This window comes from Gymnoscopelus braueri (genome assembly GCF_963280865.1).
Source record: "Gymnoscopelus braueri genome assembly, chromosome: 1".
NCBI lineage: Eukaryota > Metazoa > Chordata > Actinopteri > Myctophiformes > Myctophidae > Gymnoscopelus > Gymnoscopelus braueri.
In genome coordinates, this window is record NC_137603.1 from 17,383,733 (window position 1) to 17,406,395 (window position 22,663).

General features: G+C 45.0%; 1 protein-coding gene across 7 annotated transcripts in view; it reads right to left on the minus strand.

The window, feature by feature from the left end:
- LOC308091305 (C-myc promoter-binding protein-like) overlaps nt 1-22,663 on the minus strand; it is a 296,959-nt gene that overhangs the window by 218,791 nt on the left and 55,505 nt on the right. For 4 of the 7 annotated variants that reach the window (XR_013933693.1, XR_013933694.1, XM_080436800.1 and 1 more), the window contains 12 exons: nt 20,636-20,777; nt 19,144-19,278; nt 16,275-16,403; nt 14,841-14,990; nt 12,111-13,384; nt 10,962-11,193; nt 10,186-10,289; nt 9,372-9,547; nt 8,074-8,247; nt 6,332-6,512; nt 4,301-4,555; nt 3,273-3,390 (listed from right to left, as the gene is read on the minus strand). Coding sequence is in view for 5 of the 7 variants with exons in the window: in XM_080436800.1 (XP_080292926.1) it covers nt 3,273-3,390; nt 4,301-4,555; nt 6,332-6,512; nt 8,074-8,247; nt 9,372-9,547; nt 10,186-10,289; nt 10,962-11,193; nt 12,111-13,384; nt 14,841-14,990; nt 16,275-16,403; nt 19,144-19,278; nt 20,636-20,777 (3,070 nt within the window). In the remaining 2 variants the exon portion in view is untranslated. The remainder of the gene's footprint in view (nt 1-3,272; nt 3,391-4,300; nt 4,556-6,331; nt 6,513-8,073; nt 8,248-9,371; nt 9,548-10,185; nt 10,290-10,961; nt 11,194-12,110; nt 13,385-14,840; nt 14,991-16,274; nt 16,404-19,143; nt 19,279-20,635; nt 20,778-22,663) is intronic. The other 3 variants (XM_080436802.1, XM_080436801.1, XM_080436799.1) reach the window with 2 other exon arrangements.

Sequence of the window (22,663 nt, forward strand, 5' to 3'; positions counted from 1 at the left end):
ACACACACACACACACACACACACACACACACACACACACACACACACACACACACACACACACACACACACACACACACACACACACACACACACACACACACACACACACACACACACACCAACCTAGAACCTCCCAGTAGAAACAACTACTAGAAGAGTGTTTGATTGTTTGAACCATCCTGAAATATAAATATGAAGTGTGTTGGGAAAAGTGAGATAGAAGCTATTGTGTTGTCCGTCCACTATGCTATTTGAACATCCAATTTCCTTCACTCTTAATAAAGCATCTGACAATCAAAATCAATGTATTCCAGCAATGGTCGCAAAGCAGCATAGAGATCTTCACAAATAAAAATAGTCTGGGGATGGGATACATCCACGAAATAGAGACAGAGATTTTCTTAGGGGGTAGACGTCATCGCTGCACAACAAGTGGTCGGTCGCAGCATATCAGGACAGTCTGATTGAAACGCATGCCTTTTAATTACATTTTCTCCCTTGCTCGCTCGCGTCGCTGTATGTCAAGATGGGGTGTGAGTGTAAAGTAGCACTAGAGGGTGGGCAACCTTTTCGGCCACATGATCACTTAGCCGTTTTCCAAGGCCCACCCCTACACTAGAGGAAAGATGATGGGGTGGTTAAGGGTTCATCCTCTGGAGAGCCTGAATGGCACACAAGAGGATTCATGGCAATGCACCCATTTGATTTTGAGATATCTTAACAGTAGGAGTGACGCTAGGCCTCTCTGGAAACCATGACGGTACACAGAGAATTCTGTGGCAATCCAGCCTGTAATTTGAGTGATTTTGTTTGTGAGTAAAGTGTTTAGACACACGGGCGGATAGACAGAGAGACGAACCAACATCCCTATAGGAGCCCCAACACTAACAGGGCTAAAGTTATTAAATATAACAAACCATATAACCCTGACTCAATTCACCATGACAGGAAGCTTTTCAAATGTGATGAAAAGCAGTGAAACCTGTCTTACTACAGAAGTGCACAAAACAAGAATCACAACACTGATGCATTCTCTCCATACAGATGAGGGGGAGGAAGGGAGAGAGTGAGCTAGGAGACACACGGCCAGATTACTACAGCGAGAGAGACAGGGAACAACAAACAATAGGACTCATCTGCGGGTGTCCAGCAACACAAAATGAACACTCACGGTCTAACAAAAGAGTACAATTAAGCCCTGAAAGACAGAGAGAGAGAGCAAACAGAAAGGGGGGCTGTTAGCAGCTGGGTTAGCTCAGACCTCATTCTGTGCTCAAATGAAAAATGCCTATATCACTATAAATATGACTCCACTCCTTGATAGAAAATATAGCCAAATGTTCAGCCTTGACATTACACAGTAAAATCCTATGTGGACTTCACTGTGTACTAGAAGCTCCTCCCACACTGACATCCTCCATCAGCTCTGCTGGTGAGTCAGTGACGCGAGCCCTGTTTTCCTCCCGGGCCACGCCCCCTTCGCCCCTAGTCATGCAGTACTCTGTGGTGGAAAATAATGCTCAGCGCTGGCATTGCCTGGGGGGGGGGGGGGCAATCATTTACGATTCTGTGCCTATCGGTACATAACTCGGACTGGGCTGAGTAGGCTCAAGCAAACTTCGCAACGTTCCGCACGGCAACTCGCGCGGTTCGCTTGAGACTGCGCCCCTCCATCGCGGTCAAAAACTATACTTTATCGCCAAAAAAAAGTAGTCCGCGGTTGTTAGAAAAAGTAATGTATTAAGCGGGAGTCGAACCCAGAAAAAGTAATGTTTTAAGCGGGAGTCGAACCCGGGAAATGTGGGTTGGGAATCTAGTGATTAACAAGGCAAGCCACTGAGGCCGGTGCTAGGATTGGGTATTCGGGCTGTATTACAATCTGACAACGCCCACCGTTCCCAACTCTTCTAATGCAGAGCGAAAGAAGTCCCGCACCATAGGGCCCTACGGGGCGAAGCGTGAACCGGAAGGGGCGTGGCCCGATAGGAATAGCTGGCGCGTGTCAGTGACAAGGCGCTACCAGCTAAAAGATACATGTAAAGTCTTTTCAGCGGACATCTTAGTTACAATGAGATTGAGCAGGGAAGTTTTGTTTTTCTATTATGTGGTACTGATTCAGTTTGGGAAATCAATCACAATCTCTATTTAGCTCATTAGCTCAAGTTGGCTGGCTCCCAGAGCCCTCGCTGAGTCAACAGGGACTAGTTAGTGTCTCAATCAGACCCCAGTCATCTGTAACATGTAACCGGACACAGCATGTATATATGTTTAATAAAAATGTCAACTTTGTGTGGATTTTACGATTCAAATTAGTAAGAAGATCCAGACTGGATCCGTGGTTCTGGATCAGGGTCTTCAAATAGTGCAATCAACAAGAAGTTGACAAAGAATCAGTGGTGGAAAGTAACTAAGTACAATTAATTAAGTACTGTACTTAAATACAATTTTGATGTATTTGTACTTTATGTGAGTATTTCCAATTTCCAATACTTTTACTTCTACTCCACTACATCTCAGAGGCAAATATTGTACTTTTACTCCACTACAATTATTCGAAAACTTAAGTTCCTAGTTACTTTGAAGATTTTGATTATTATTACAAAACTTACGTTAACCACTTCAGCCCTATATACATTTCGGCCATTTGAAAATAGCCGATCTACAAGCTCACAATGCGTCGCACGCATTGTGAGCTTGTAGATCTGCTATTTTCAAAAGATATTTATACATTTGAAAACTTGAAATGGGACATTCTGCATAATGAGTACTTTTACTTTTGGTATAGTATATTTTGATGCCAATACTTTTGTACTTTTACTCAAGTACATTTTTAATTACGGACTTTTACTTGTAACAGAGTATTTCTATATTGCAGTATTGATACATTTACTTAAGTAAAACATTTGAGTACTTTTTCCACCGCTGCAAAGAATGTTGGGTTTTTGTAATGTTACACATTGGCAGAATCTGCTTCGATTGCATTCGTTTATGTGCTAAATGAGTGACTTTGAAACCTGTTTCCCTGTGCAATGTAAGTCGACGAGGAGACAATTTTGGAGTATCAGATTTCTAATCAACAGAGCAACTATTGAAGATATCTCACCAATATTTGGAGTTACAGTACATCATGGCAAGGTAACTACACAACCCAAACCTCTACCAAAGCGGCATTTTTGCTTTAAGAATAAACCCTGTTATCTGGTCCATTTACAGTAAAGTCAGCATTCATCTGTGAGTATAGGGCCTATTAAAGTCTCAGGGTGACCCACTGTGTGTGTTCCAGAGGATGTAGAGAGGCTGAATGGCGTCCTGGTGGAGCTTTAGATTGTCCCACAACATCTGGATCAGCACATGTTTACTGTCCTCTGACATCCAGTGTCGAGGAATCTGGAGAGAGAGAGAGAGAGAGAGAGAGAGAGAGAGAGAGAGAGAGAGAGAGAGAGAGAAGAAAGTCAAATGAACCCATTAAGACCTGAAGCCGATTCTACAAATGTCTTCTAAATCCCAACAGTATTCTAAAAGATGTATGTTGCTATATCAGTGGTTCTCACACTTTTTCATAATTGTCAAGGACCCCCGAAATTATGTGTATTTGGCCGCGGACCCCCATCTCCAGGGACCCCCAGAAGCAAAGATTGGAGTTGGAGTTAAAGATATTCGCTTTCAAACATACTATATATATTCAAAGTAGGGGTGGGACGATATATCGATATCGCGATATATCGCGATACTTTCACCCGCGATAACTAATCGATATACTGCCAAAAAATATCGATATATAAAAAATAAAATAAAAAAAATATTGTGATACGTTGTTTTTCCTACTCTGTATTTGTGTAATGATGATTTTGAACTGTTTGGTGCTATTTTATGTGTTTATGAGTTGAATACAAGGACTATCGTGATATATCGTTGGTGAAATTTCTTGCAATATATATTGAATATCGTGATATCGCAATACATCGAATATCGTCGAATATCGTGATATATATTGTTATCGTGGGCCTAATATCGTGATATATATCGTATCGTGAGGTACCCATATCGTCCCACCCCTAATTCAAATACTTGCTAAGATTGTCAAGAAAATAGCAGATCTACAAGCTCGTAGCGCGGCACTCGGTGCAGCGCTACGAGCTTGTATATCTGCTATTTTTGAATAGCCAAAGTGTAAAATAATGCTTTTTAGCTCAAATTAAAAAAATGACACAGATGCGTTCCAGGTCTTAAATAAAACAATGTCTCAAGCAAAACTTCGCGAAAAGATAAAACTGAAAAACTGAGACATCCTCTCTACCTGGGAGCCCTTGTTGCAGTGGTCGGAGGTGAGGATAAGCCCGGGCAGGTTGCTGGGCAGGTCCAGCCTCCTGAAGTACCACAACAGGTTCCAGTAGATGATGGGGTGATGGTCCACCACGCCGGCCACGGTGATGGCCGCGTCCCCCTCGTTCTCCAGCAGGCTCTCCAGCTCCTTCCACAGCACCAGAGGGCTCAGGTAGGGCACGGTCACCGGCTCTGGGTTGTGGAGACGCCACTCCATGCTGAGCGGGTCCTATGGGAGAGAGAGGGAAGGCGGGTGGTCAGCAGAGGTAAATACTCAGGTATTCAAAAGTACAGATTACAAAGTAGGCTACATTTTCTTTTTAATATCAATACAGCAATGTATTGAAATTTAGAACATTACCAAAAAAGTACAATATTTATATTTGAAATGTAGTCAAAGTCATGTGCTTGTAAAAATACTACTCCAAAAATGGACTTAAGTACAGTACTCAAGTATATGTACTTAGTTACTGTCCACTACTGGTCAGAAGAGGGCAGGTGGATGACGCATAGGAATTAGGGCTGTCAAAATTGTCCAAAAGTTACATTCAAATAATCAAAACATTTGAATATATCAAATTTGAATATATCTTATTTTTAATATAAATTATTGTATGCAGTGAAAAAGTATTCAAAGACCATGACACTCGATTCAGAGACATCGAGTGTCTCTTTCTTTCTCTCTCTCTTTCTCTCCTCTTGCGAGGTTAATATAATGGTTACACTATACACTTTTGTAACGCTTAAATTTTTTTTATTAAGGTACACAATTCTGAGAAATGTGACAAGAAGGACATTTTACCATGACATTTCCACATCGGTCAAGTCTGGTTGTAAAACTGCCATCCTTACCAAATGGATTGCCTGTTCCAGCTTGACCTAGATGTCATCATTTTCAATCGATTAAAGTGAAGTTGTGTGATTCAACGTGTTGTGTACATTCGGTACAGCATTCTGCCGAGTCAGGGTCTGTCTGTGCTGCCTTCAGCAAGGGAGGGGCGTACAGTAACTTGAAACTGTAGCTTGCAGTCTAGACTCAGACTGATGGCTCTGTGATCTCGCAAGACCAGCTTCTGTGTTAACCACTTAAACCCCAGCATCGGTATTGTGGGGAAAGCTTTTGCTGAAAACAGCAGATCGACAAGCTCACAACGCGACGCAGAGCGTCGCGTTGTGAGCTTGCGTTGTGAGCTTGTGAGCGCGTTGTGAGCGTTGTGAGCTTGTCGTTGTGAGCTTGTCACAATAACAGAAAACCGAAAGTACACTAGTATTGAGCCCTGAGGGACTCCGGTTACCCATATGGGGTTTAAGTTGTAAAGGGGTAGTGTGTAAGTCCCAAAATAACGATGTTTAGCAAACTCTGCTAAACCACTTTCAATAGAAAATATGTTTATAAAAGGCTTTCGGGGGTGAAATTCATGGAATGGGTGTTGTGAAACATTTGCCACTCACAAAAGATATACAATTTTACTTAAAACTTAACTTAAAAGTTACCTAGTATTACTTTAAGGTTACAAGCGCCCAGGATATTTTTTTCTTCTTCTTTTTTCTTACAGTTGAATATTTGTTTATTTTAAATATTCAAATATATGTTTGAATGGAATATGCACCTAAAGGTGAAGGTTTTTTTTTATTATTATAATTTAACCTGGGTCCTATTTGTACCGGCATCAGTAAGTTTCAACATAGACTGCCCCAACGCTCCTGATTTCGTGTATAGAGGGGCGGGTGTAAAGAGCCGGCGAGAGACTGCGGCTGATCCCATTGGTTCACCGATCTGTCCGTCAACCCCCGCCCCGTTAACACAACATTACGAGCGACGCCCACTGCACTCTGGTTGGTTGGGAAGTGAAACACTTCCTTATACCGAGTACACCGACGCGCTGGGCCAGGCTTTTATTTTTTAGCAACACTAAACAATAAAAGCCTGGAGATCGAGGCTAGTTTCAACATAAATAAGCAAGACATGCACCGCATTTTTCACTTTGTGAGATCAGTGTCTTACAGTGGTTTCGTTGAGGCGGCTGGGCAGGCTGCCTGAGGTGGGCATACAGTGGTTGATTTTGGGGGTGTTCACTATCGGGCTGAAGGCGCTTACGCTCCGGACCATCTGGGCGCCGGGGGACAAGGCCCCCTGCCGGCGCTCTGTTGGGATGTCTATACAGTGGGCCATGGTGGATCTCGTCCTGAAGAAAGACACACACGTATAGAAAGAGGTTCATAACTCCCTCTCACTCACAGACGCAAACAAATACACAGATGCAACCAGGTATGGTTGGGATGGTGTCACACTCCTATTTAAAATGTTTGGTGCTACAGTAAGCACCATTTCAAACTTCACAATCATTCCATAATGACACTAACTGGAACGTGAACAGAGAGGACATCAAGGTCACAGGCATGAGACATCCAAATTTGTAAACATATTGCACAAAATCATAACTTACATTTTGGTTCATTATATTGTCAAAAATGCTTTTTTCACAAAGGTTACCACTGGTGTAGAAGCATACTGTAGTTGTCACCAAGTCAACAAAAAACCTGCAGCATTAGCATAAAAAAACATGAAAGTTTAAATCATGGTTTCAATCAGCTTTGACATGTGGTCATCATGGCACAAGAGATGTGTCCAGTTATTGAAAAATAATGGATGAGGTGGAGACAGAGAACATGACCTCTGTCAGAGTTTGTAAATCAACACTAGCATGAATTAGTTCTCTGACACTGACTTCATGTATTAACTCATATAGTGCCAATGACGTCTTTTGACGGCCGTTTTCAGTGTGCCATTAGTGCCAATGACGTCTTTTGACGTCACCTAATTTTTTATTTTTTTTTTAATTATTTTCATTTTTTTTGGGTTATTTTATTTATTTTTTTATCTCAAAGGAACTAGGAGAAAACTATTTTCAAAAAGTTAATGCTCCATCCACTTCAATGTTAAAATGTAAACGGAGGAAAATCTCCGTTTGATCCATAATGCCTGTGGCATATGGATCAACAAGCTTGAAATAAGCCTGCCAGTGAATGAGTTAAAGGCCAGTCCACACCAATGCAACTCCTTGAAAGTCCTTGAAACTCCTTGCAACCATTTTCCCCAAATGGTACCGGTCTGCAACTGGTCTGTCCAGACAACCGTCTGCAACGGTCTCTAAAACGGTTTTGTTGCAAGGAGTTGCGTTGGGGCAGTGTTGATTTCGTCGACTAAAACTATGACAAAAAATGTTTGTCGACTACCTTTTTTCACTGACGGCAACTAAATAAAAACTAAATAAAAACTAGTCTATGATGACTAAAACTAAGACTAAATATATTGACAATTTCGTCAACAAATAAAAACTAGACTAAAATGTTAGTGAGGGACTAGTGGAGAAGAGATCCAGTAGAACTAAAAGACAAGTCATTTTATGGTTGGTTGCGCTAGGGTGTGCATGCTGAAAATAGCAGATCTACAAGCTCACAGCTTGTAGATCGGCTATTTTCAGCATGCAACCGAGTGTAAAATCAGCCACTACAACGCCATCAAGGCACCGCCAAAATACATTTTAGGCGACTAAATTAACTGTATATTTAATCGACTATAATCTTATGATATTTTGTGACTGAAACTAGACAAAAACTAAAACATTTCAGATGACATGAAATATGACTAAAACTAAATGGAATTTTATTCAAAAGACTATGACTACGACTAAAGTCAAAATCAACACTACGTTGGGGTGGACTGACTTTTACAGTCTGCATTACCTTCCATTCCCTGAGCAGTCTAGGATATCGATCCTGGGGGAGGGGGGAGAGAGGGCCGTGGTGGGGCAGGGGGTGGAGAGTGTGGATGTCCCCGTCCCCGTGTCCATGCCTGTGGATATGGAGTAGGAAGACGTCCCTGCCTCGTCCCCAGAGGGGCTGCTCTTCAAGAAGAGCCTGTAAGAAAGAGACAAGAGGGAGAAAGAAAACTCAAGCACACCACAGTACAAATCTAACCCTAGTAAAATCTGTCTAGTATACGGATTGCTCCTGTGTAGACATGTCTAAATATACTAACCAACGTGTGGTTTATGTAACAAAACGATATATAATTGTTTTTACCCATCATTTCCCTCTATACCAGCAGTCAGCCACTGGAGTAGTGTGGTGGTGTTTACCTGTAGAAACACATTGCCCTCTTGCTGTATTTTGTTGTTTTCACCGTTTGTTTTGTAGGGGCGGCCATAGCTGAGTGGTTAGTGAGCCCGCCTAGGGAGCCAGAGGCCCTGGTTGCCTCCAGGTACGATTCCAGGCCACGCCAGCATATGTGTCGATGAAATGAAATTTGTCCCTGAGCAAGACTCTTAACCCCTAATTGCTCACAGGCCCTCATTGGAAACAAGCCCGCAAGGACTTTCATGAACGTCCTGTTAAAAGGAATTATCCTCATCCTAGCCCAAAAACGTCCCCATCTACCAAAACAACAGTGAAAACACCAAAATACAGAGAGAAGGTAATGTGTTTCTGCAGGTAAACACCACCACACTACTCCAGTGGCTCATAACTGCCGTTATAGAGGGACAATTATGTATTGTTTTGTTATGTAAACACAGGGCAAAGTTACATACTATGCGTTTAACAGTAACTGAAAGTATACAGAACATTTGCTTTGTTGTGTGTACCAGTTTATCATGTACCACGTCATGTTATATTGTACGTTATGTTATGTTATTTTAATATACCTTTTAATTCCCTGCCGTTCACTTCCACGTCTACCTGTTCTTGGCTTTCCCTGCCAGCTTGTACTCAGCCTATAAAGTGTGGGTGTCATACAGAGATTTGTTGCCACACTAGGCACCCTGTTTAACGTGTCAAGTTTGCATCTCTGCCAATGCTTGTAATACTTGCAAAGATAGTGCTGACCTCATACAATCAAGTAATGAAGAATATTACCTCGCTTGATTGATTCACTAGAGACTTGGCTTTAAATGTTGGAATTGGCCTCTAGAATGCCAGAGCTAATGTGCAAAATGTGAATAATATTGTTGGACAAGCTTGTTTATTTATTTCACACAGTATACCTCCCGGGTCCTCGCATGTCCCTGATCTCCACGTTGAGGAAGGGGAGGAACGGGTTCCCACAGAAGGGACAGGTGGTGTTGAGGTTGGAGTCGTCCGCCGTCCAACCGGCCATGATCTCCTCGTCGTACACCAGGCCGTCGCACGTCTTACAGCGCGAGCAGCTGGAGATCAGCAGCTGTGAACGGACCAGACGTTCAACAGAAAGGTAAATGCATTCATATATAGACCCTCCAGAAAAACACGATTATGCGATCGCATAATTTACCGCATAATCAGAAAAATGGCACATAATTATAAGGGGAGAACCACTGGACTAGAGAGATATAATTAGTGAAAGATATATGGATTTTATTTTGCATAATGTTCTATTTCACACTAACAGGCTCTGTGGGTTAAAGGGGAATACCACTCATTTTCAACATTGAACCATGTCATAATATACCTTAGAGTTGTTGAAATATGGTAAATGTTGCCCAGAACTGGAGAATTGATTGTTGGGGTCATATGATCAGTGACATACGGCCGGTGTCCTCATTGGCCCGCCCTCTAGGCTGCCTCATTCACTAGAATGGGGAATCTCACTTCCAGCTGTGACCGTGCGACTTGAATATGACCCCAACAATCTAGGCAACATAGATTTCCACACAATAGCTCTAAGGTATATTATGACATGGTTCAATGTTGAAAATGAGTGGTATTCCCCTTTAAAAACCGATCTTGAAGCTATATGTGAAGAAGATGAATGGTTAACCTGTCTTAGAGAGCAAAGCCTGTGGTCATAGTACTAGTTACATTGTGTAGTTATGGTTTTACCTCCATGGCATAGTTGTTGAAGATGCTGGTGTTGCTGGTGTAGTGTGAGGAGCCCAGGTCAGACTTGTCTGGTGGAGGAAAGCCGGGAGGGGAGAGGAGAGCGCCTAGAGTGACACCACAAACACCACTGTTATTTACACCAAGGGGCTAGCATCCGGCTTGTGAATGGAGGCTATACAGGAAGTGTGACAGTTCATATGAAAGGCCTGTAGTCAAGCGGATGGGTTTTTGGCCGAACTTTACACTTGACTTTATTACCTTAATAAACATTGTCATAAATACTATATACTATATGGCGTGACGCTGTCCATATTATTTTACTGTCTATGATTTACACACATATCTTTAAGGAGGTTAGAAAGATTGTTCTCAAAAGTATATATCTAGAAGAAACAAACAAATATTCACTCCATTAGAAAATAAATATAATTACGTTGTGAGCTTGTAGATAGGCTATTTTCAAATAGCCTAGGTATAAAATAGGGCTAAAGTAGAATGTGTGTTTTATAATAATAATCATTTATATCTGCAAAGTAACTAGTAAAGTTTTCAAATAATTGTAGTGGAGAAAAAGTAAAATATTTGCCTCTGGGATGTAATGGAGTAGAAGTAAAAGTTCTGAAAATTGGAAATACTCCAGTAAAGTAAAAATACCTCAAAAGTGTACTTAAGTACAGTACTTGAGTAAATGTACTTACCTACTTTACACCACTGAGCATAATACAACATAATACCTCAATCATCTGAAAACTACTTAAGGACAAAGGTAACCTTACCAGCATGCATGGGCGTACGTCTCCCAGAGCTGAGGCACGAGGGCGAGCTGCCCAGCCTACTGCGCAGGGGGCTGGGCCTGGGGCTCCTGCGGGGGGGGCTCACAGGGCCGTTCCTTTGGGGGAACAGCGAGTAGCCATCTGGCTCGAGTCTGCAGATGTCCTCATCCAGCAGGGAGGAGCAGTCTGGATCCATGCCCAGGGAGGACACGCTCACACGGTCACTGTTACCGTCCTGATGGGCGGGGGGAGAGAAGGCACTGAGCGTCACGTTGTTTACATATTCAAAACTAGAGGGAAATAAATAACATTCTGACACTTTAATTGGTAATGTATTTCAGTATACAGTACTGACAATTTTGAAAACTAAATAAAGTATTGTCCCTACAGTATATCAAATGATATTTCGGTGAACTGGTTTGTTTATGTGAACCTTTAGAGCGTGGTGACTTAACTTGAAGAACACTGACAAACGCCTAGCGTTAGCTTAGCATGAATTACATCAGGCAGCGCAAATGTTTCAGCAATGCAATGGGAGGGCAGACTGTCAAACACTGGACAATCCACAAGGGGGCAGTGGTGCTCCAAATTTGTGAGCTGCATTTGTAAGACTGGTAAAAATAAAGTATTAAGAGATACTTTCTGTGGTTCACTAGTGTTCTTCAACCAATGCCTAAAGTTGACAAAGAACAACTTATTATGATATTTAGGTCTCATTTACAAAGGCCTGACTTCATGGTCAATGCAGTCCAGGGGCGGACTGGGACCAAAATTCAGCCCTGGCATTTTGGTCCGAACCGGCCCACCACCCCCCCGGACCGCTTTGTGAATGGGGGGGGGGGACGTTTTGTCAACGGGAGGACTGGGGGGGGGGGGGGTGAGCGTTTCACTGTTTTAACCCAGCAACCCTGTGTAAATTACGCCACTGGTGGAAAGTATCCCAGCTCATAACGTAACCAATAATTGGGCCGACCCGGAAATGCCCCCACCGGGCATATGCACGGTATGCAAAATGGCCCTGATGCAATCCAGGTTCCAGTGGCAAACCAATGGAAAATCACGTGTCTATGTGATTCCTAAAACAATATACTAATAAAACACAACAAACCCTCCCACTGCCCCTGAACCTGACCAGCGCGTGCTGGGCTGTACCTTGGTGGGTGTGGTGTAGGTGGCCAGGCGAGAGTACCAGCGGCTAGCCTTCTCCGCCACGCCCTTCCCGGCGGAGAACACGCTGCTCTTGAACACGTCCAGGCCGGGCGTGAGCAGAGTGTCCAGCGCGAACGAGGAGGAGGAGGAGGGCGAGGGGGGCGCCAAGCTGGTGGACAGGGAGTCTCGGTGGTCCGCCCTGTCCCCCCTGTAAGGGCTGGGCCGGGGACTGGGCGTGGCGCTGGCGCGTCTGCTCGGGGGCGAGGACCACAGGCGGTGTGTCTGCGACGGGGTGGGGGACGGCGACGGCGACGACGACTGCGGGTGGTACGTCTGGGAGCGCGGCACCCTGCCGGGCCTGAGGGGGGAGCTCTGGGGCAGACTGGCCCTGCGGGGGGTGGAGAGGCAGGACGAGGAGGACGAGTACGGGTGCAGCAGCAGGGGGCCGGAGGGGTCCTGCAGGTCCAGGCTCGGGGTGCGGCTGCTCAGCGGGCTGCCGATGTGGTTCATGTAGAGCTCGATCTCCCTGGCCAGGGGTCTGCGGGCGGTGGGCGTGCGGCGGCCGCCGCCCGGGTCGCGCTCCAGCTCCTGCTCGCTGCCGCGTCGGGACCGGGACAGCGACTCGTCGGCGGCCGCCAGCAGGGAGAGCGGGTCGTAGCCCGTCTCGATGCCCGTGCGCTTCACCGCCACCCTGGGGGGCGGCCCGGCGGTGGAGGCCACGCCCCCGAAGCTGGCGCTGTGCTCGACCGTCCTCTTACGCGGCTCGCCGCCTCTGGAGAGGCCGGCGGTGGCCGGCGGCTCCGGGGCAGCCGGCCCGTCCAGATCCTCCAGATCCTCCAGATCAAAGATGGCGTCGGTGTTGCCCTTCATGTCGTCTCCATCGCTGTCGTCCGTCTCGGCGGCGGCGGCGGTGGCTGCCTTCGACGCGACCTCTGAGGCGCCCAGTGCCAGCGAGCGAGGTCTCTTGCTCTGACTGAAGTTGGCGCCGGAGAGGATCTTGACGTCGGCGCCCAGGTGCTCCGCGATCTTGGCCGGGTCGGTCTCGCCGCGGCTCATGCCCAGGCCCAGGACGGTGGTGGCGGTGCCGCTGCCGGCGGACACGGACACCACCGTGTCGCCACTTAGCCTGCGGCAGCGCGCTCCCTGCCAGTCCGAACCGCCGCCGCTGCCCCCCACCGCCTCCTCCAGGGCACTGTGGTGGCGCCGGAGTAAACTGTTGCTCTGCACCTCCCCGATCTCCTCCAGGGAGGAGGTGAACAGGAGGCCTGCTACGTGACCTGAGAGAGAGAGAGAGAGAGAGAGGAGGGAATAGAGAGCTATAGAGCAGGAACATGTACAGAGGAATTAACCAATTAACCCATTAATAAGACCTGAAGCCGATTCTACAAAATGTCTTCTAAATCCCAACAGTTTAAAAAAAAAAACGTATGTTTCTATATCAGTGGTGCTCAATCTATTTCATGTGAAGGACCCCCAAAATTATATGTATTTGGCCACAGACCCCCATCTCAAAATATTTTGTTCCAGGGACCCCCAGAAGCAAAGATTTGAGTTACAAATGTTCGTTAAAAAATTATATAACATATGTCACAGGGTGAATGGAGAACCAGGTAGATTGAAGACAGAGCGCTCGTTTTTAGGCACGGGGCTTCGGGGCGAGGCGGGGCTTTTCGAGATAGGGTTTATTAGCGAGGCTCGCGAGGAGGAGGAGGAGAAGGAGGACACGGCGCTGCGAGGCGGGGGTTAATTACGTGAGGCTCGCGAGGAGGAGCTCCTCCTCACGAAATAAACCGTCCTCTTTCTCCTCCTCCGAGGAGGAGAAGGAGAACGCGGAGAGGCGGGGCTTTGATGTGCCGACGCGGACCTGTCTTTTGTTGTTCCCCCCCACATAGCAACCAGGAAGCTACGCTAGGGGAACGCTGAACACGCGTGCACACGCACACGCTTGTCCACGACGGAGGCGCGCCGACTTAGTGGAGCTTGAGGCCGAGGAAGCGCGCCCTCGCGCCTCCAGGCGCGAGTGCCCGCGCTGAGCGGCCGATGCTCTACTAGTCGACTCAGCGCCGTTTAAGTTATAAACCGATAGGGACAGAATAGTTCTTTTCATGGATCACTGTGTGTGTGTGTGTGTGTGTGTGTGTGTGTGTGTGTGTGTGTGTGTGTGTGTGTGTGTGTGTGTGTGTGTGTGTGTGTGTGTGTGTGTGTGTGTGTGTCAGGGAGAAAGTAAAACAAAAGCCAGAACACAATAAAAGTATCTTAACAGTCCTGCTTTCAATAAACCAAAAAAAGCATGAGCGTGTGTGTGTGTGTGTGTGTGTGTGACTGTGTGTGTGTGGTCGCAGCCATATATGTTTGTGCACAAGCCTGGCTTGTGGCTCCCTCTAGTGTTGCTTCTACAGAATTGCTGGGTGGGTGGTAAAAACGAACGCGCCTTCTTCAATCTACCTGGTTCTCCATTCACCCTGTAACATATACATTCAAAGATTTGCACAAATTTTTACGATTTCTCAAAAATAGCAGATCTACAAGCTCGTAGCGCGGCACTCGGTGCCGCACTATGAGCTTGTATATCTGCTATTTTTTAATAGCCAAAGTGTAAAATAAGTGACTTTTTAGCTCAAATCTAAAAATGACACAGATGCTTCTTCAGGTCTTAATGGGTTAAACCAATTTAATTATATTTGCAATCCTAATACAATCAAATGCAATGAAAGCGGTGGGTTATTATTTCACCTGTGCTGGCGGAGCTTTTGGGCTTACAGGACGCGCCGTCGAAGGGACAGTTGCCACGGACGATGCCGCGAGGTCTGAAGGACGGAGGAGCCTCCATGTCCAGCTGCGGTAGACAGTCCCCACTGCCCTTAGTGCTCTCCGTCTCCGACACTACGCATACACACACACACACACACACACAGAGAGACACATACAAACACACACAGTCTTGTCTTGAGACTTTTAATGAATCATGCGTGCAGCTTCTTGCACATGAATTACCCTGAAAAATTCACCAAAGGGCATTAGACAGATAAACTAGGGAACGTTAACGTCTACACATGAAGTCGCCAGCCGCTTCTTTAGGGCAGTGGTGCTCAAACGTTTTCGTGCCAAGGACCCCCAAATTGATATGTATTTGGCCGCGGACCCCCACCTGAAAATACGTTGTGCCAGGGACCCCCAGAAGCAAACATTTGTGTTAAAAATGTTCGCATTTTTTTTTGTTTTGTTTCAAGATTTGCACACATTTTCAAGATTTTTCAAAAATAGCAGATCTACAAGCTCATAGCGCTGCACTCGGTGCCGCGCTATGAGCTTGTATATCTGCTATTTTTTAATAGCCAAAGTATAAAATATGGATAAAGGGGTTCAAATGATTGTGACGCTATATTAACTAATTTAGCTGGGGACCCCCTGGTATCCCCCCGAGGACCCCTGGGGGTCCCCGGACCCCACTATGAGAACCACTGCTTTGGGGGCGAAAGAGATCACCCTATCCACCCCGGCTTCCCATCCACAAACACAGCCAATTATGTTCGTTGGAATGCCTGGCCAAGCCAGATGCAACGTAGTTGTTTTTAACGCAGAGACTACACAGCAGTGTTGATTTAACTCTTTAAAGGACAACTTAGTTTTTTTTACGACCAAGGTTTATGTTTTAGCTTGTAATTAAAGTAAATAAAAGATGAGTGTTGATGAGTGAAAAAAATCATTTACTGCTTTCTATAGTTTTAGCAATTTTCGCGATCTTTTTTTAGAGTGGGCGGGGGCATTCGGGCAGGTGGCTAAATATGTATTTTTTTACACAATAAAAAATGTCCCCGTGGTCTTTGATGGCCAGATGTGAGTTATTGGGGGCTAGAAAAACTACTGTAAATAATAATAAAGAAATCGCCGGGTTATTGTGTAAAAAAATACGTATTTAGCCACCTGCCCGAATGCCCACTGTAAAAAAGATTGCTAAAAATTGCTAAAACTATAGAAAGCAGTAAATGAAAAGATTTTAACACTCATCTTTTATTTACTTTAATTACCAGCTAAAACATAAACCTTATTTGTAAAAAAAACAAAGTCCTTTAAGTATGCCATTTTTAATTATAACGGTTAAATTGAATTCCAGGTGTCGTCGTGTTAAACGTGTGAGGATTCATATGCACGGCAGCGGTTACTAACGGGAGCTGCAGTCGCTCTCCTTCTTGTCGTCCTTATCGACGCCATGCATGTCCCGTCCTCCTCCACTGGGGTCCCCTCTCCGCACCTCCTCTTTAGACAGCGAGTTATAGCCCAGATCTGACTGGTCCCCTGGAGGAGAGAGAGAGAGAGAGAGAGAGAGAGAGAGGGGGGGGGGGTAGATAGGAGAACAGGAAAGAAGCACAAGTGAGGTACTGAATAATATACAGCAGGAGAACAGAAAGACTGTGGGAGGTGTTATATGCCAACCAAAACCTTCACACATGGAAACCAGTTATCATATTTATCACAATCAACTATAATGAACCTCCTATTTTGAACCTGTGTCTCTTATTTAAAGACAGACCCCGTAATAGGTCAGTATGTGAGCAGGGTGTGAGTCAAATTCAACAATGTTTCTCACCTCTCTAAGTACTGGCCAACATATTATTCTATGGACTACAAAGTATCAAAATTATCCATACAAATGATTTAGGTAGTTCTGCTTTGTCTAGACCAGGGGTCTTCAACAGGGGGTCCGGGACCCCTAGGGGGTCCTCAGAGTTACTACACGGGGGCCACCAAATCTTTGTGTGATAGGAACTTTTTCTTTTACCTTAACCAGTTTATTCTGAGGGGAAAATAGCAGATCTACAAGCTCACAACGCCTCGCGCTGCGAGGCGTTGTGAGCTTGTAGATCTGCTATTTTCAGCAAAGAAGTTTGGGGTAGGGGGAAAAAAAGAGCAGACCAAGTACAAGTTTTCGAAGTGCTGAAACTGTCTGAAAATACACATACACGTCTATATGAAGCTATCTATGAAAATGTTTAATATGCAACACGATTTTATACAACATGTAGTTGGGGGTCCCTGCTTCATCTCTCTCTCTGCTAAGGGGTCCTTGGCCTGAAAACGATGAAGACCCCTGGTTTAGACACAACAGTGGAGAGACAAGAAGCTGAGCGCAGAGAGGGGGAGAGATGTGCAATAAAGGTCTCACTCTGACCACAATTAGCCGGTGCGCTAGCTGGTCAGCTACAGGTGTGTGAGTGTAGAAAGTCATTATTTTATGCCCTTTTAGAGCAGCTCTTCAGACCTCCATGTGGGGAGAAACTAGAAGAAGTCAAGAGGAGTTCATAACAACAAGCGCTAATAGACTCCAAGAGAGTTTTGACATTGTGTGTATCGATCTGCTTGTCTTGTTTTACCGCTTCTCTCAATTTGGACTTTTCTCTCAATCTCTGCACTTTTCCTGTGTCTGTTATTAAACTCTCTCCTGCCTTTGTCAATTCAATTCAGTTCAGTTTCATTCAATTCACTGTGCTTAAGTTACATGAACGAAGCATCTAAACAAAAATCTTTTTTCATTTTACCACTTCTATCTTCTATCTATTTTTTCTCTTTTTTTCTCTTTTTTCTCTTTTTTCTCTCAGCCTTCCAAAGGAAGGCTGAGAGAAAAAAGAGAAAAAAAGAGAATAAATATGTCACAATTGTCTTTCTCAGTTTGTCTTTGTCTCTCTCTCTCTCGCTCTGTCTCTCTCTCTCTCTCTCTCTGTCTCCCTCTCTCTCTCTCTTCAATTTCCCTGGGTCTCCAGGCAACCAGATTTCTCTTGATCTGCTCTCCTCTTTCATCTTTCCCTGCTGGGAGCGCTCACACTCTCCTCTGAATAAAGCATGAAGGCTGCATGGCCACTGCCAGCCTCCTATGCTGTGTGCAGTGTGTAAACTTTGCACTTCACAGTACAGGAGGCTGGCCACATACACTGTAGAGCACCTAGCAGCAGTCCTGTGACCAACAGCCGAGGAAACCAAGTATATATATATATATATGAGAGAGAGAGAGAGAGAGAGAGAGAGAGAGAGAGACAGTCAAATTCTAGAGGTTGAGGGAAGAGACCTGACAGAGACAGACAGACAGACAGAGATGAACAGAAAAGAGGTACGTGACTGAGAGACAGCCAGTCAGAAAGACAAACGGAGAGAAGAGAGAACTCCAAACAGAAAGACAACAGACGAAGGGACAGAAAGAAAGACAGGCGGGGATGGAGAAAATAAAATGACAAAGTACCTGCTGCCAGACAGACAGACAGACAGACAGACAGACAGACAGACAGACAGACAGACAGACAGACAGACAGACAGACAGACAGGAGAGAGGGCACCTTAAAGTCGATCAAAAAAGCAAGAAATTCGAAACTATACCCGACAGACAGACAGACAGACAGACAGACAGACAGACAGACAGACAGACAGACAGGAGAGAGGGCACCTTAAAGTTAAAGTCGATAAAAAAAAGCAAGAAATTCGAAACTATACCCGACAGTCAGACAGACAGACAGACAGACAGACAGACAGACAGACAGACAGACAGACAGACAGAAGGACAGACAGACAGAAGAGAGGCTTTTACCTGAGAGGCGGGCGGGGTCTCTGGGCTCAGAGCCCCACAAGTGTGCAGCGGGGGCCGCCGGGCCCCGCACGCCCACACTGCCGCCCAGACGGCCGACTGCATGCAAGGGGGCACACACAGGCAAGGGCCAGAGTAAAGTAGGGGCAGGGGTTAGGGGACAGTGCAAGAGCAGAAACCACGGCAACGAAAACAAAAACAAACGAGGAGAGAGACACCGATGGAAAAAAACGCCGGAGGATGATAAAACGTATGGAGGGAAAGGAAAAAAACATGACAAAACACAAGAGAGGGTTTGGAAGGCGAGCAAGGAGAGGGAAAAAAAGCATGGGAAAAGGAGAAAGAACAAAGCAAACGAAAAAAAGTGTCAGTGAAACAAACAAATAAAGATATGCAGGACAAAATGGCTGCCCCCGTGAAAAGAGCGGGAGTCAGGAGGACGCTGCAGCCGTGTTCAAAGTGTACCTGTGCTAGATTTATCGTCAGTGGGGTCTACTTTGACGGGGTCTGCAGCAGCGTAGGAGGGGCCCTGCTCGGCCGGGTTAGTGTCGGCGGAGCTATCCAGGCTGCCGTGACTCACGGCGTCCGCATCGCTGCCATCTGCCCAAAGACAATAAGGCGTTAAAAAGGGCAGCTGGAAGCCGCTTTGGCTCCAGGGGGGCAAGTAGAGAGAAATTCTTTGTTTTTCTAATTTGTTTTGTTTTTCTATTAGAGATTACTGTAGTCCAGGGGTCTTCAACAGGGGGTCCGGGACCCCTAGCGGGTCCTCAGAGTTACTACAGGGGGGCCACCAAATCTTTGTGTGATAGGAACTTTTTCTTTTACATTAACCACTTTATCCTGAGGGGAACGTCAGCCGAAAATAGCCGATCTACAAGCTCACAACGCCTCGCGCTGCGAGGCGTTGTGAGCTTGTAGATCTGCTATTTTCAGCAAAGAAGTTTGTGGTAGGGGGGGAAAAAGAGCAGACCAAGTACACGTTTTTGAAGTGCTGAGGGGTTTAAGTGGTTAACTGTCTGAAAATACACATACACGTCTATATGAAGCTATCTCTGAAAATGTTTGATATGCAGCACGATTTTATACAACATGTAGTTGGGGGTCCCTGCTTCATCTCTCTCTCAGCTAAGGGGTCCTCCTTGGCCTGAAAACGTTGAAGACCCCTGCTGTAGTCAGTCAGTAGGGCTGGAAAGTGTATCTGGTTCCTTGAATGTCACACAGTATAGGCCTGTGTCCCTCAGGGTTTAGTGTTTTGTGTCTATGACTAATATGTGTATAAGTGAGGATGTCTATGTTGTTTACAGGTACAGGAGTCTGAAGTAAATCAGTAAGGGGACATGCAGTTTCAGCAACACGATGCTGATATAAGGAGTTAAGCATAAAAAGCCAGCATTTGCATAACATAGAGTAGCATGCATGCTATGGGTTTCTGTGTTTGGGGGGGGCGGGTCCACTCATTGCCATGCATGGGCTCTAGTAAACCAAATCACACGTTATGCTCCAATGCAGACTTGGTTGACCATGGGACGAGTCCGACAGGTCACTCGTATATCTGCTTAAGGTAGATCAGTGAATATGCAGGGAAATATGTTCTCATTCAGATTCAGGCATTGTAGGTGGTTAACTCTTATTTTGGGTGGCACATCCAAAATACAAAAAATAGACATAGGTTCTTGTTTTCAGTGAGAAAGTGAAAGGCAATTTTTTTAAATCATTTTAGGCAGTTTTCTGTTGAGTGAGTCAAACAGCCCAGAATACTTCATGTTTACGAGGGTTTATGATACGGTACAATTGCTGCATCCATCATAATGTGTGTCAGGCTATTGCATTCCAATAGAACTCAAATGAATAACCTCTACTCCACATCCTCTACTCCACATCGACTCTAGTCTCGTACATGGAGAGGACAATATAAGACGAGACAGAGACGAGACAGAGGTTTATCCGTCATAGTTACCTGACAGAGGGCTCTGGGTGAGCGGGGCATGTCTCCGAAGGGCCTGTTTGAACTGGGCCACGCCCAGCACCACGTTTCTGAGCTTCATCCACAGGAAGTAACCACCTCTGGTGGTGGAGGGCCATGTGCTCTCCAACACCGCCTGTAAGAGGAGAGGAGAGGAGAGGAGAGGAGAGGAGAGGAGTCAAACCTTATCTGGTTCACACAGAGGGAAACTCAATGTGCTTTGCAGCAAAAACATGCAAAATATATTTTTTATGTGGCCATTACCATACCAATTAAAGGGGTGCACAAGACATGGAAACCAACACCAGTCACACAACAGTAAACCTTTTTTTTCTTCATGAAGTCAACCATTATATTTAAACCACAGGATCACATAAGAGTGAGAGACGCTCATTATTGATGTAGCAGGAAAAGAAGAACATTTCCGTGAATACAGATATTTTGGTTCAAATTCAATTTGAATGGAGGGAATTCTCATCCAACCGTCATTAAATTCGAGAGCACTGACGGTCATGGCCAGAGGGATACACACTCATGCTAATAAAACAAAATAAAAAGACATGCCGATCAATATTCAAGTGGTTAACCCCAAACGCAAATGTACCCGCAACTTGTCCAAGGATGAAATTCTGCCAGTATATCCCTCACACACACACACCCTCCATTACAGTACACCCAGCTCACCCTTTTCTCGTCACAGAAACGAAGAGGATTACTAATGGATTGGACATCCAAAATCTCACATTTAGCTTTCTCTCTCGCACATAAAAAGCCACTTGAACATCTCTCTGAGAGAGCCACAGGGCACGCCGCCAAACTATATGCTATTCCAGTTGGCAGCAGGAGGGAGCTGGGAGTGAGTTAATTATGCTGAGAATCTGCAGGCTCTCAGGACCTGACCAGGTGAAATGAGGTAGACAGACGCACACAGGGAGATCGATACCGTGGGGCTGCCGTCTGTACCATCGTTATGACAACACGCTTCTAGGCCACAGGCTGTTTAAAGGGATGACAGAGCTGTCTGTCTGGGAATCGGTGTCAGAGAGGGCAGTTTGTATTAATGCACCCCGGCACGCACCGAGGCACTCCATGGGTGAGAACATTAAGCTACTGTTAGTCAGAATATGTACTTAAAGGGCAAGACCACTTTGGTAGAGGTTTGGGTTGTGTAGTTACCTTACCATGATCTAACTCCAAAGGTGAACAAGAAATAAAAAATAATTGCTCCATTGATTAGAAATTGATAATTCTAAATATACTCCTCATTGACTTACATTGTACAGTGAAACAGCTTTAAAAGTCATTCTTTTAGCCCATAAACGAATGCAAACAAAGTTGATTCAGACAATATAGAACATCACCAAACCCAGTAATGTTAATTTTTTTAATAAAAATGTTAACTTCCAGTTGATTTGGGCATTTTTATTAGGAAGAAAACCCGGACTGGATACGCAGATCCGGATCCGGATCTTCAAATAGTAAAATCAACAGGAAGTTGACATTTTTATAAAAAAGGCTTGGTGATGTTCTATATTGTCTGAATCAGCTTTGTTTGCGTTGTTTATGTGCTAAAAGGGCGACTTTTAAAGCTGTCAATGAGGAGCATATTTTGAATGATCCATTTCTAATCAATGGAGCAATCAATTTTTTATTTCTTGTTCACCTTTGGAGTTACATCATGGCAAGGTAACTACACAACCCAAACCTCTACCAAAGTGGTCATGCCCTTTAACACACATGTAAACACGTGTACTGCATCATCACCTGCAAAACGCATGTAAAAGCATACATTAATAACCCCCATAAAATTCCACTTCACAAGATGCTATGCACATGATTTGTGTTAGCAACCGTAGAGATAAAACCCCTGTTTAGCAGGTATCCACTGCCTCCAAGCCTAACAGGCTAGCTAACATAACTCAGCCTTTGCTACCCACACTGTCAGTATGACCTTCATTAAAGCCTCCCACATCTTTCAGAATAAAAAATATTTGTATAAATGATACATACATTTAACTAGAA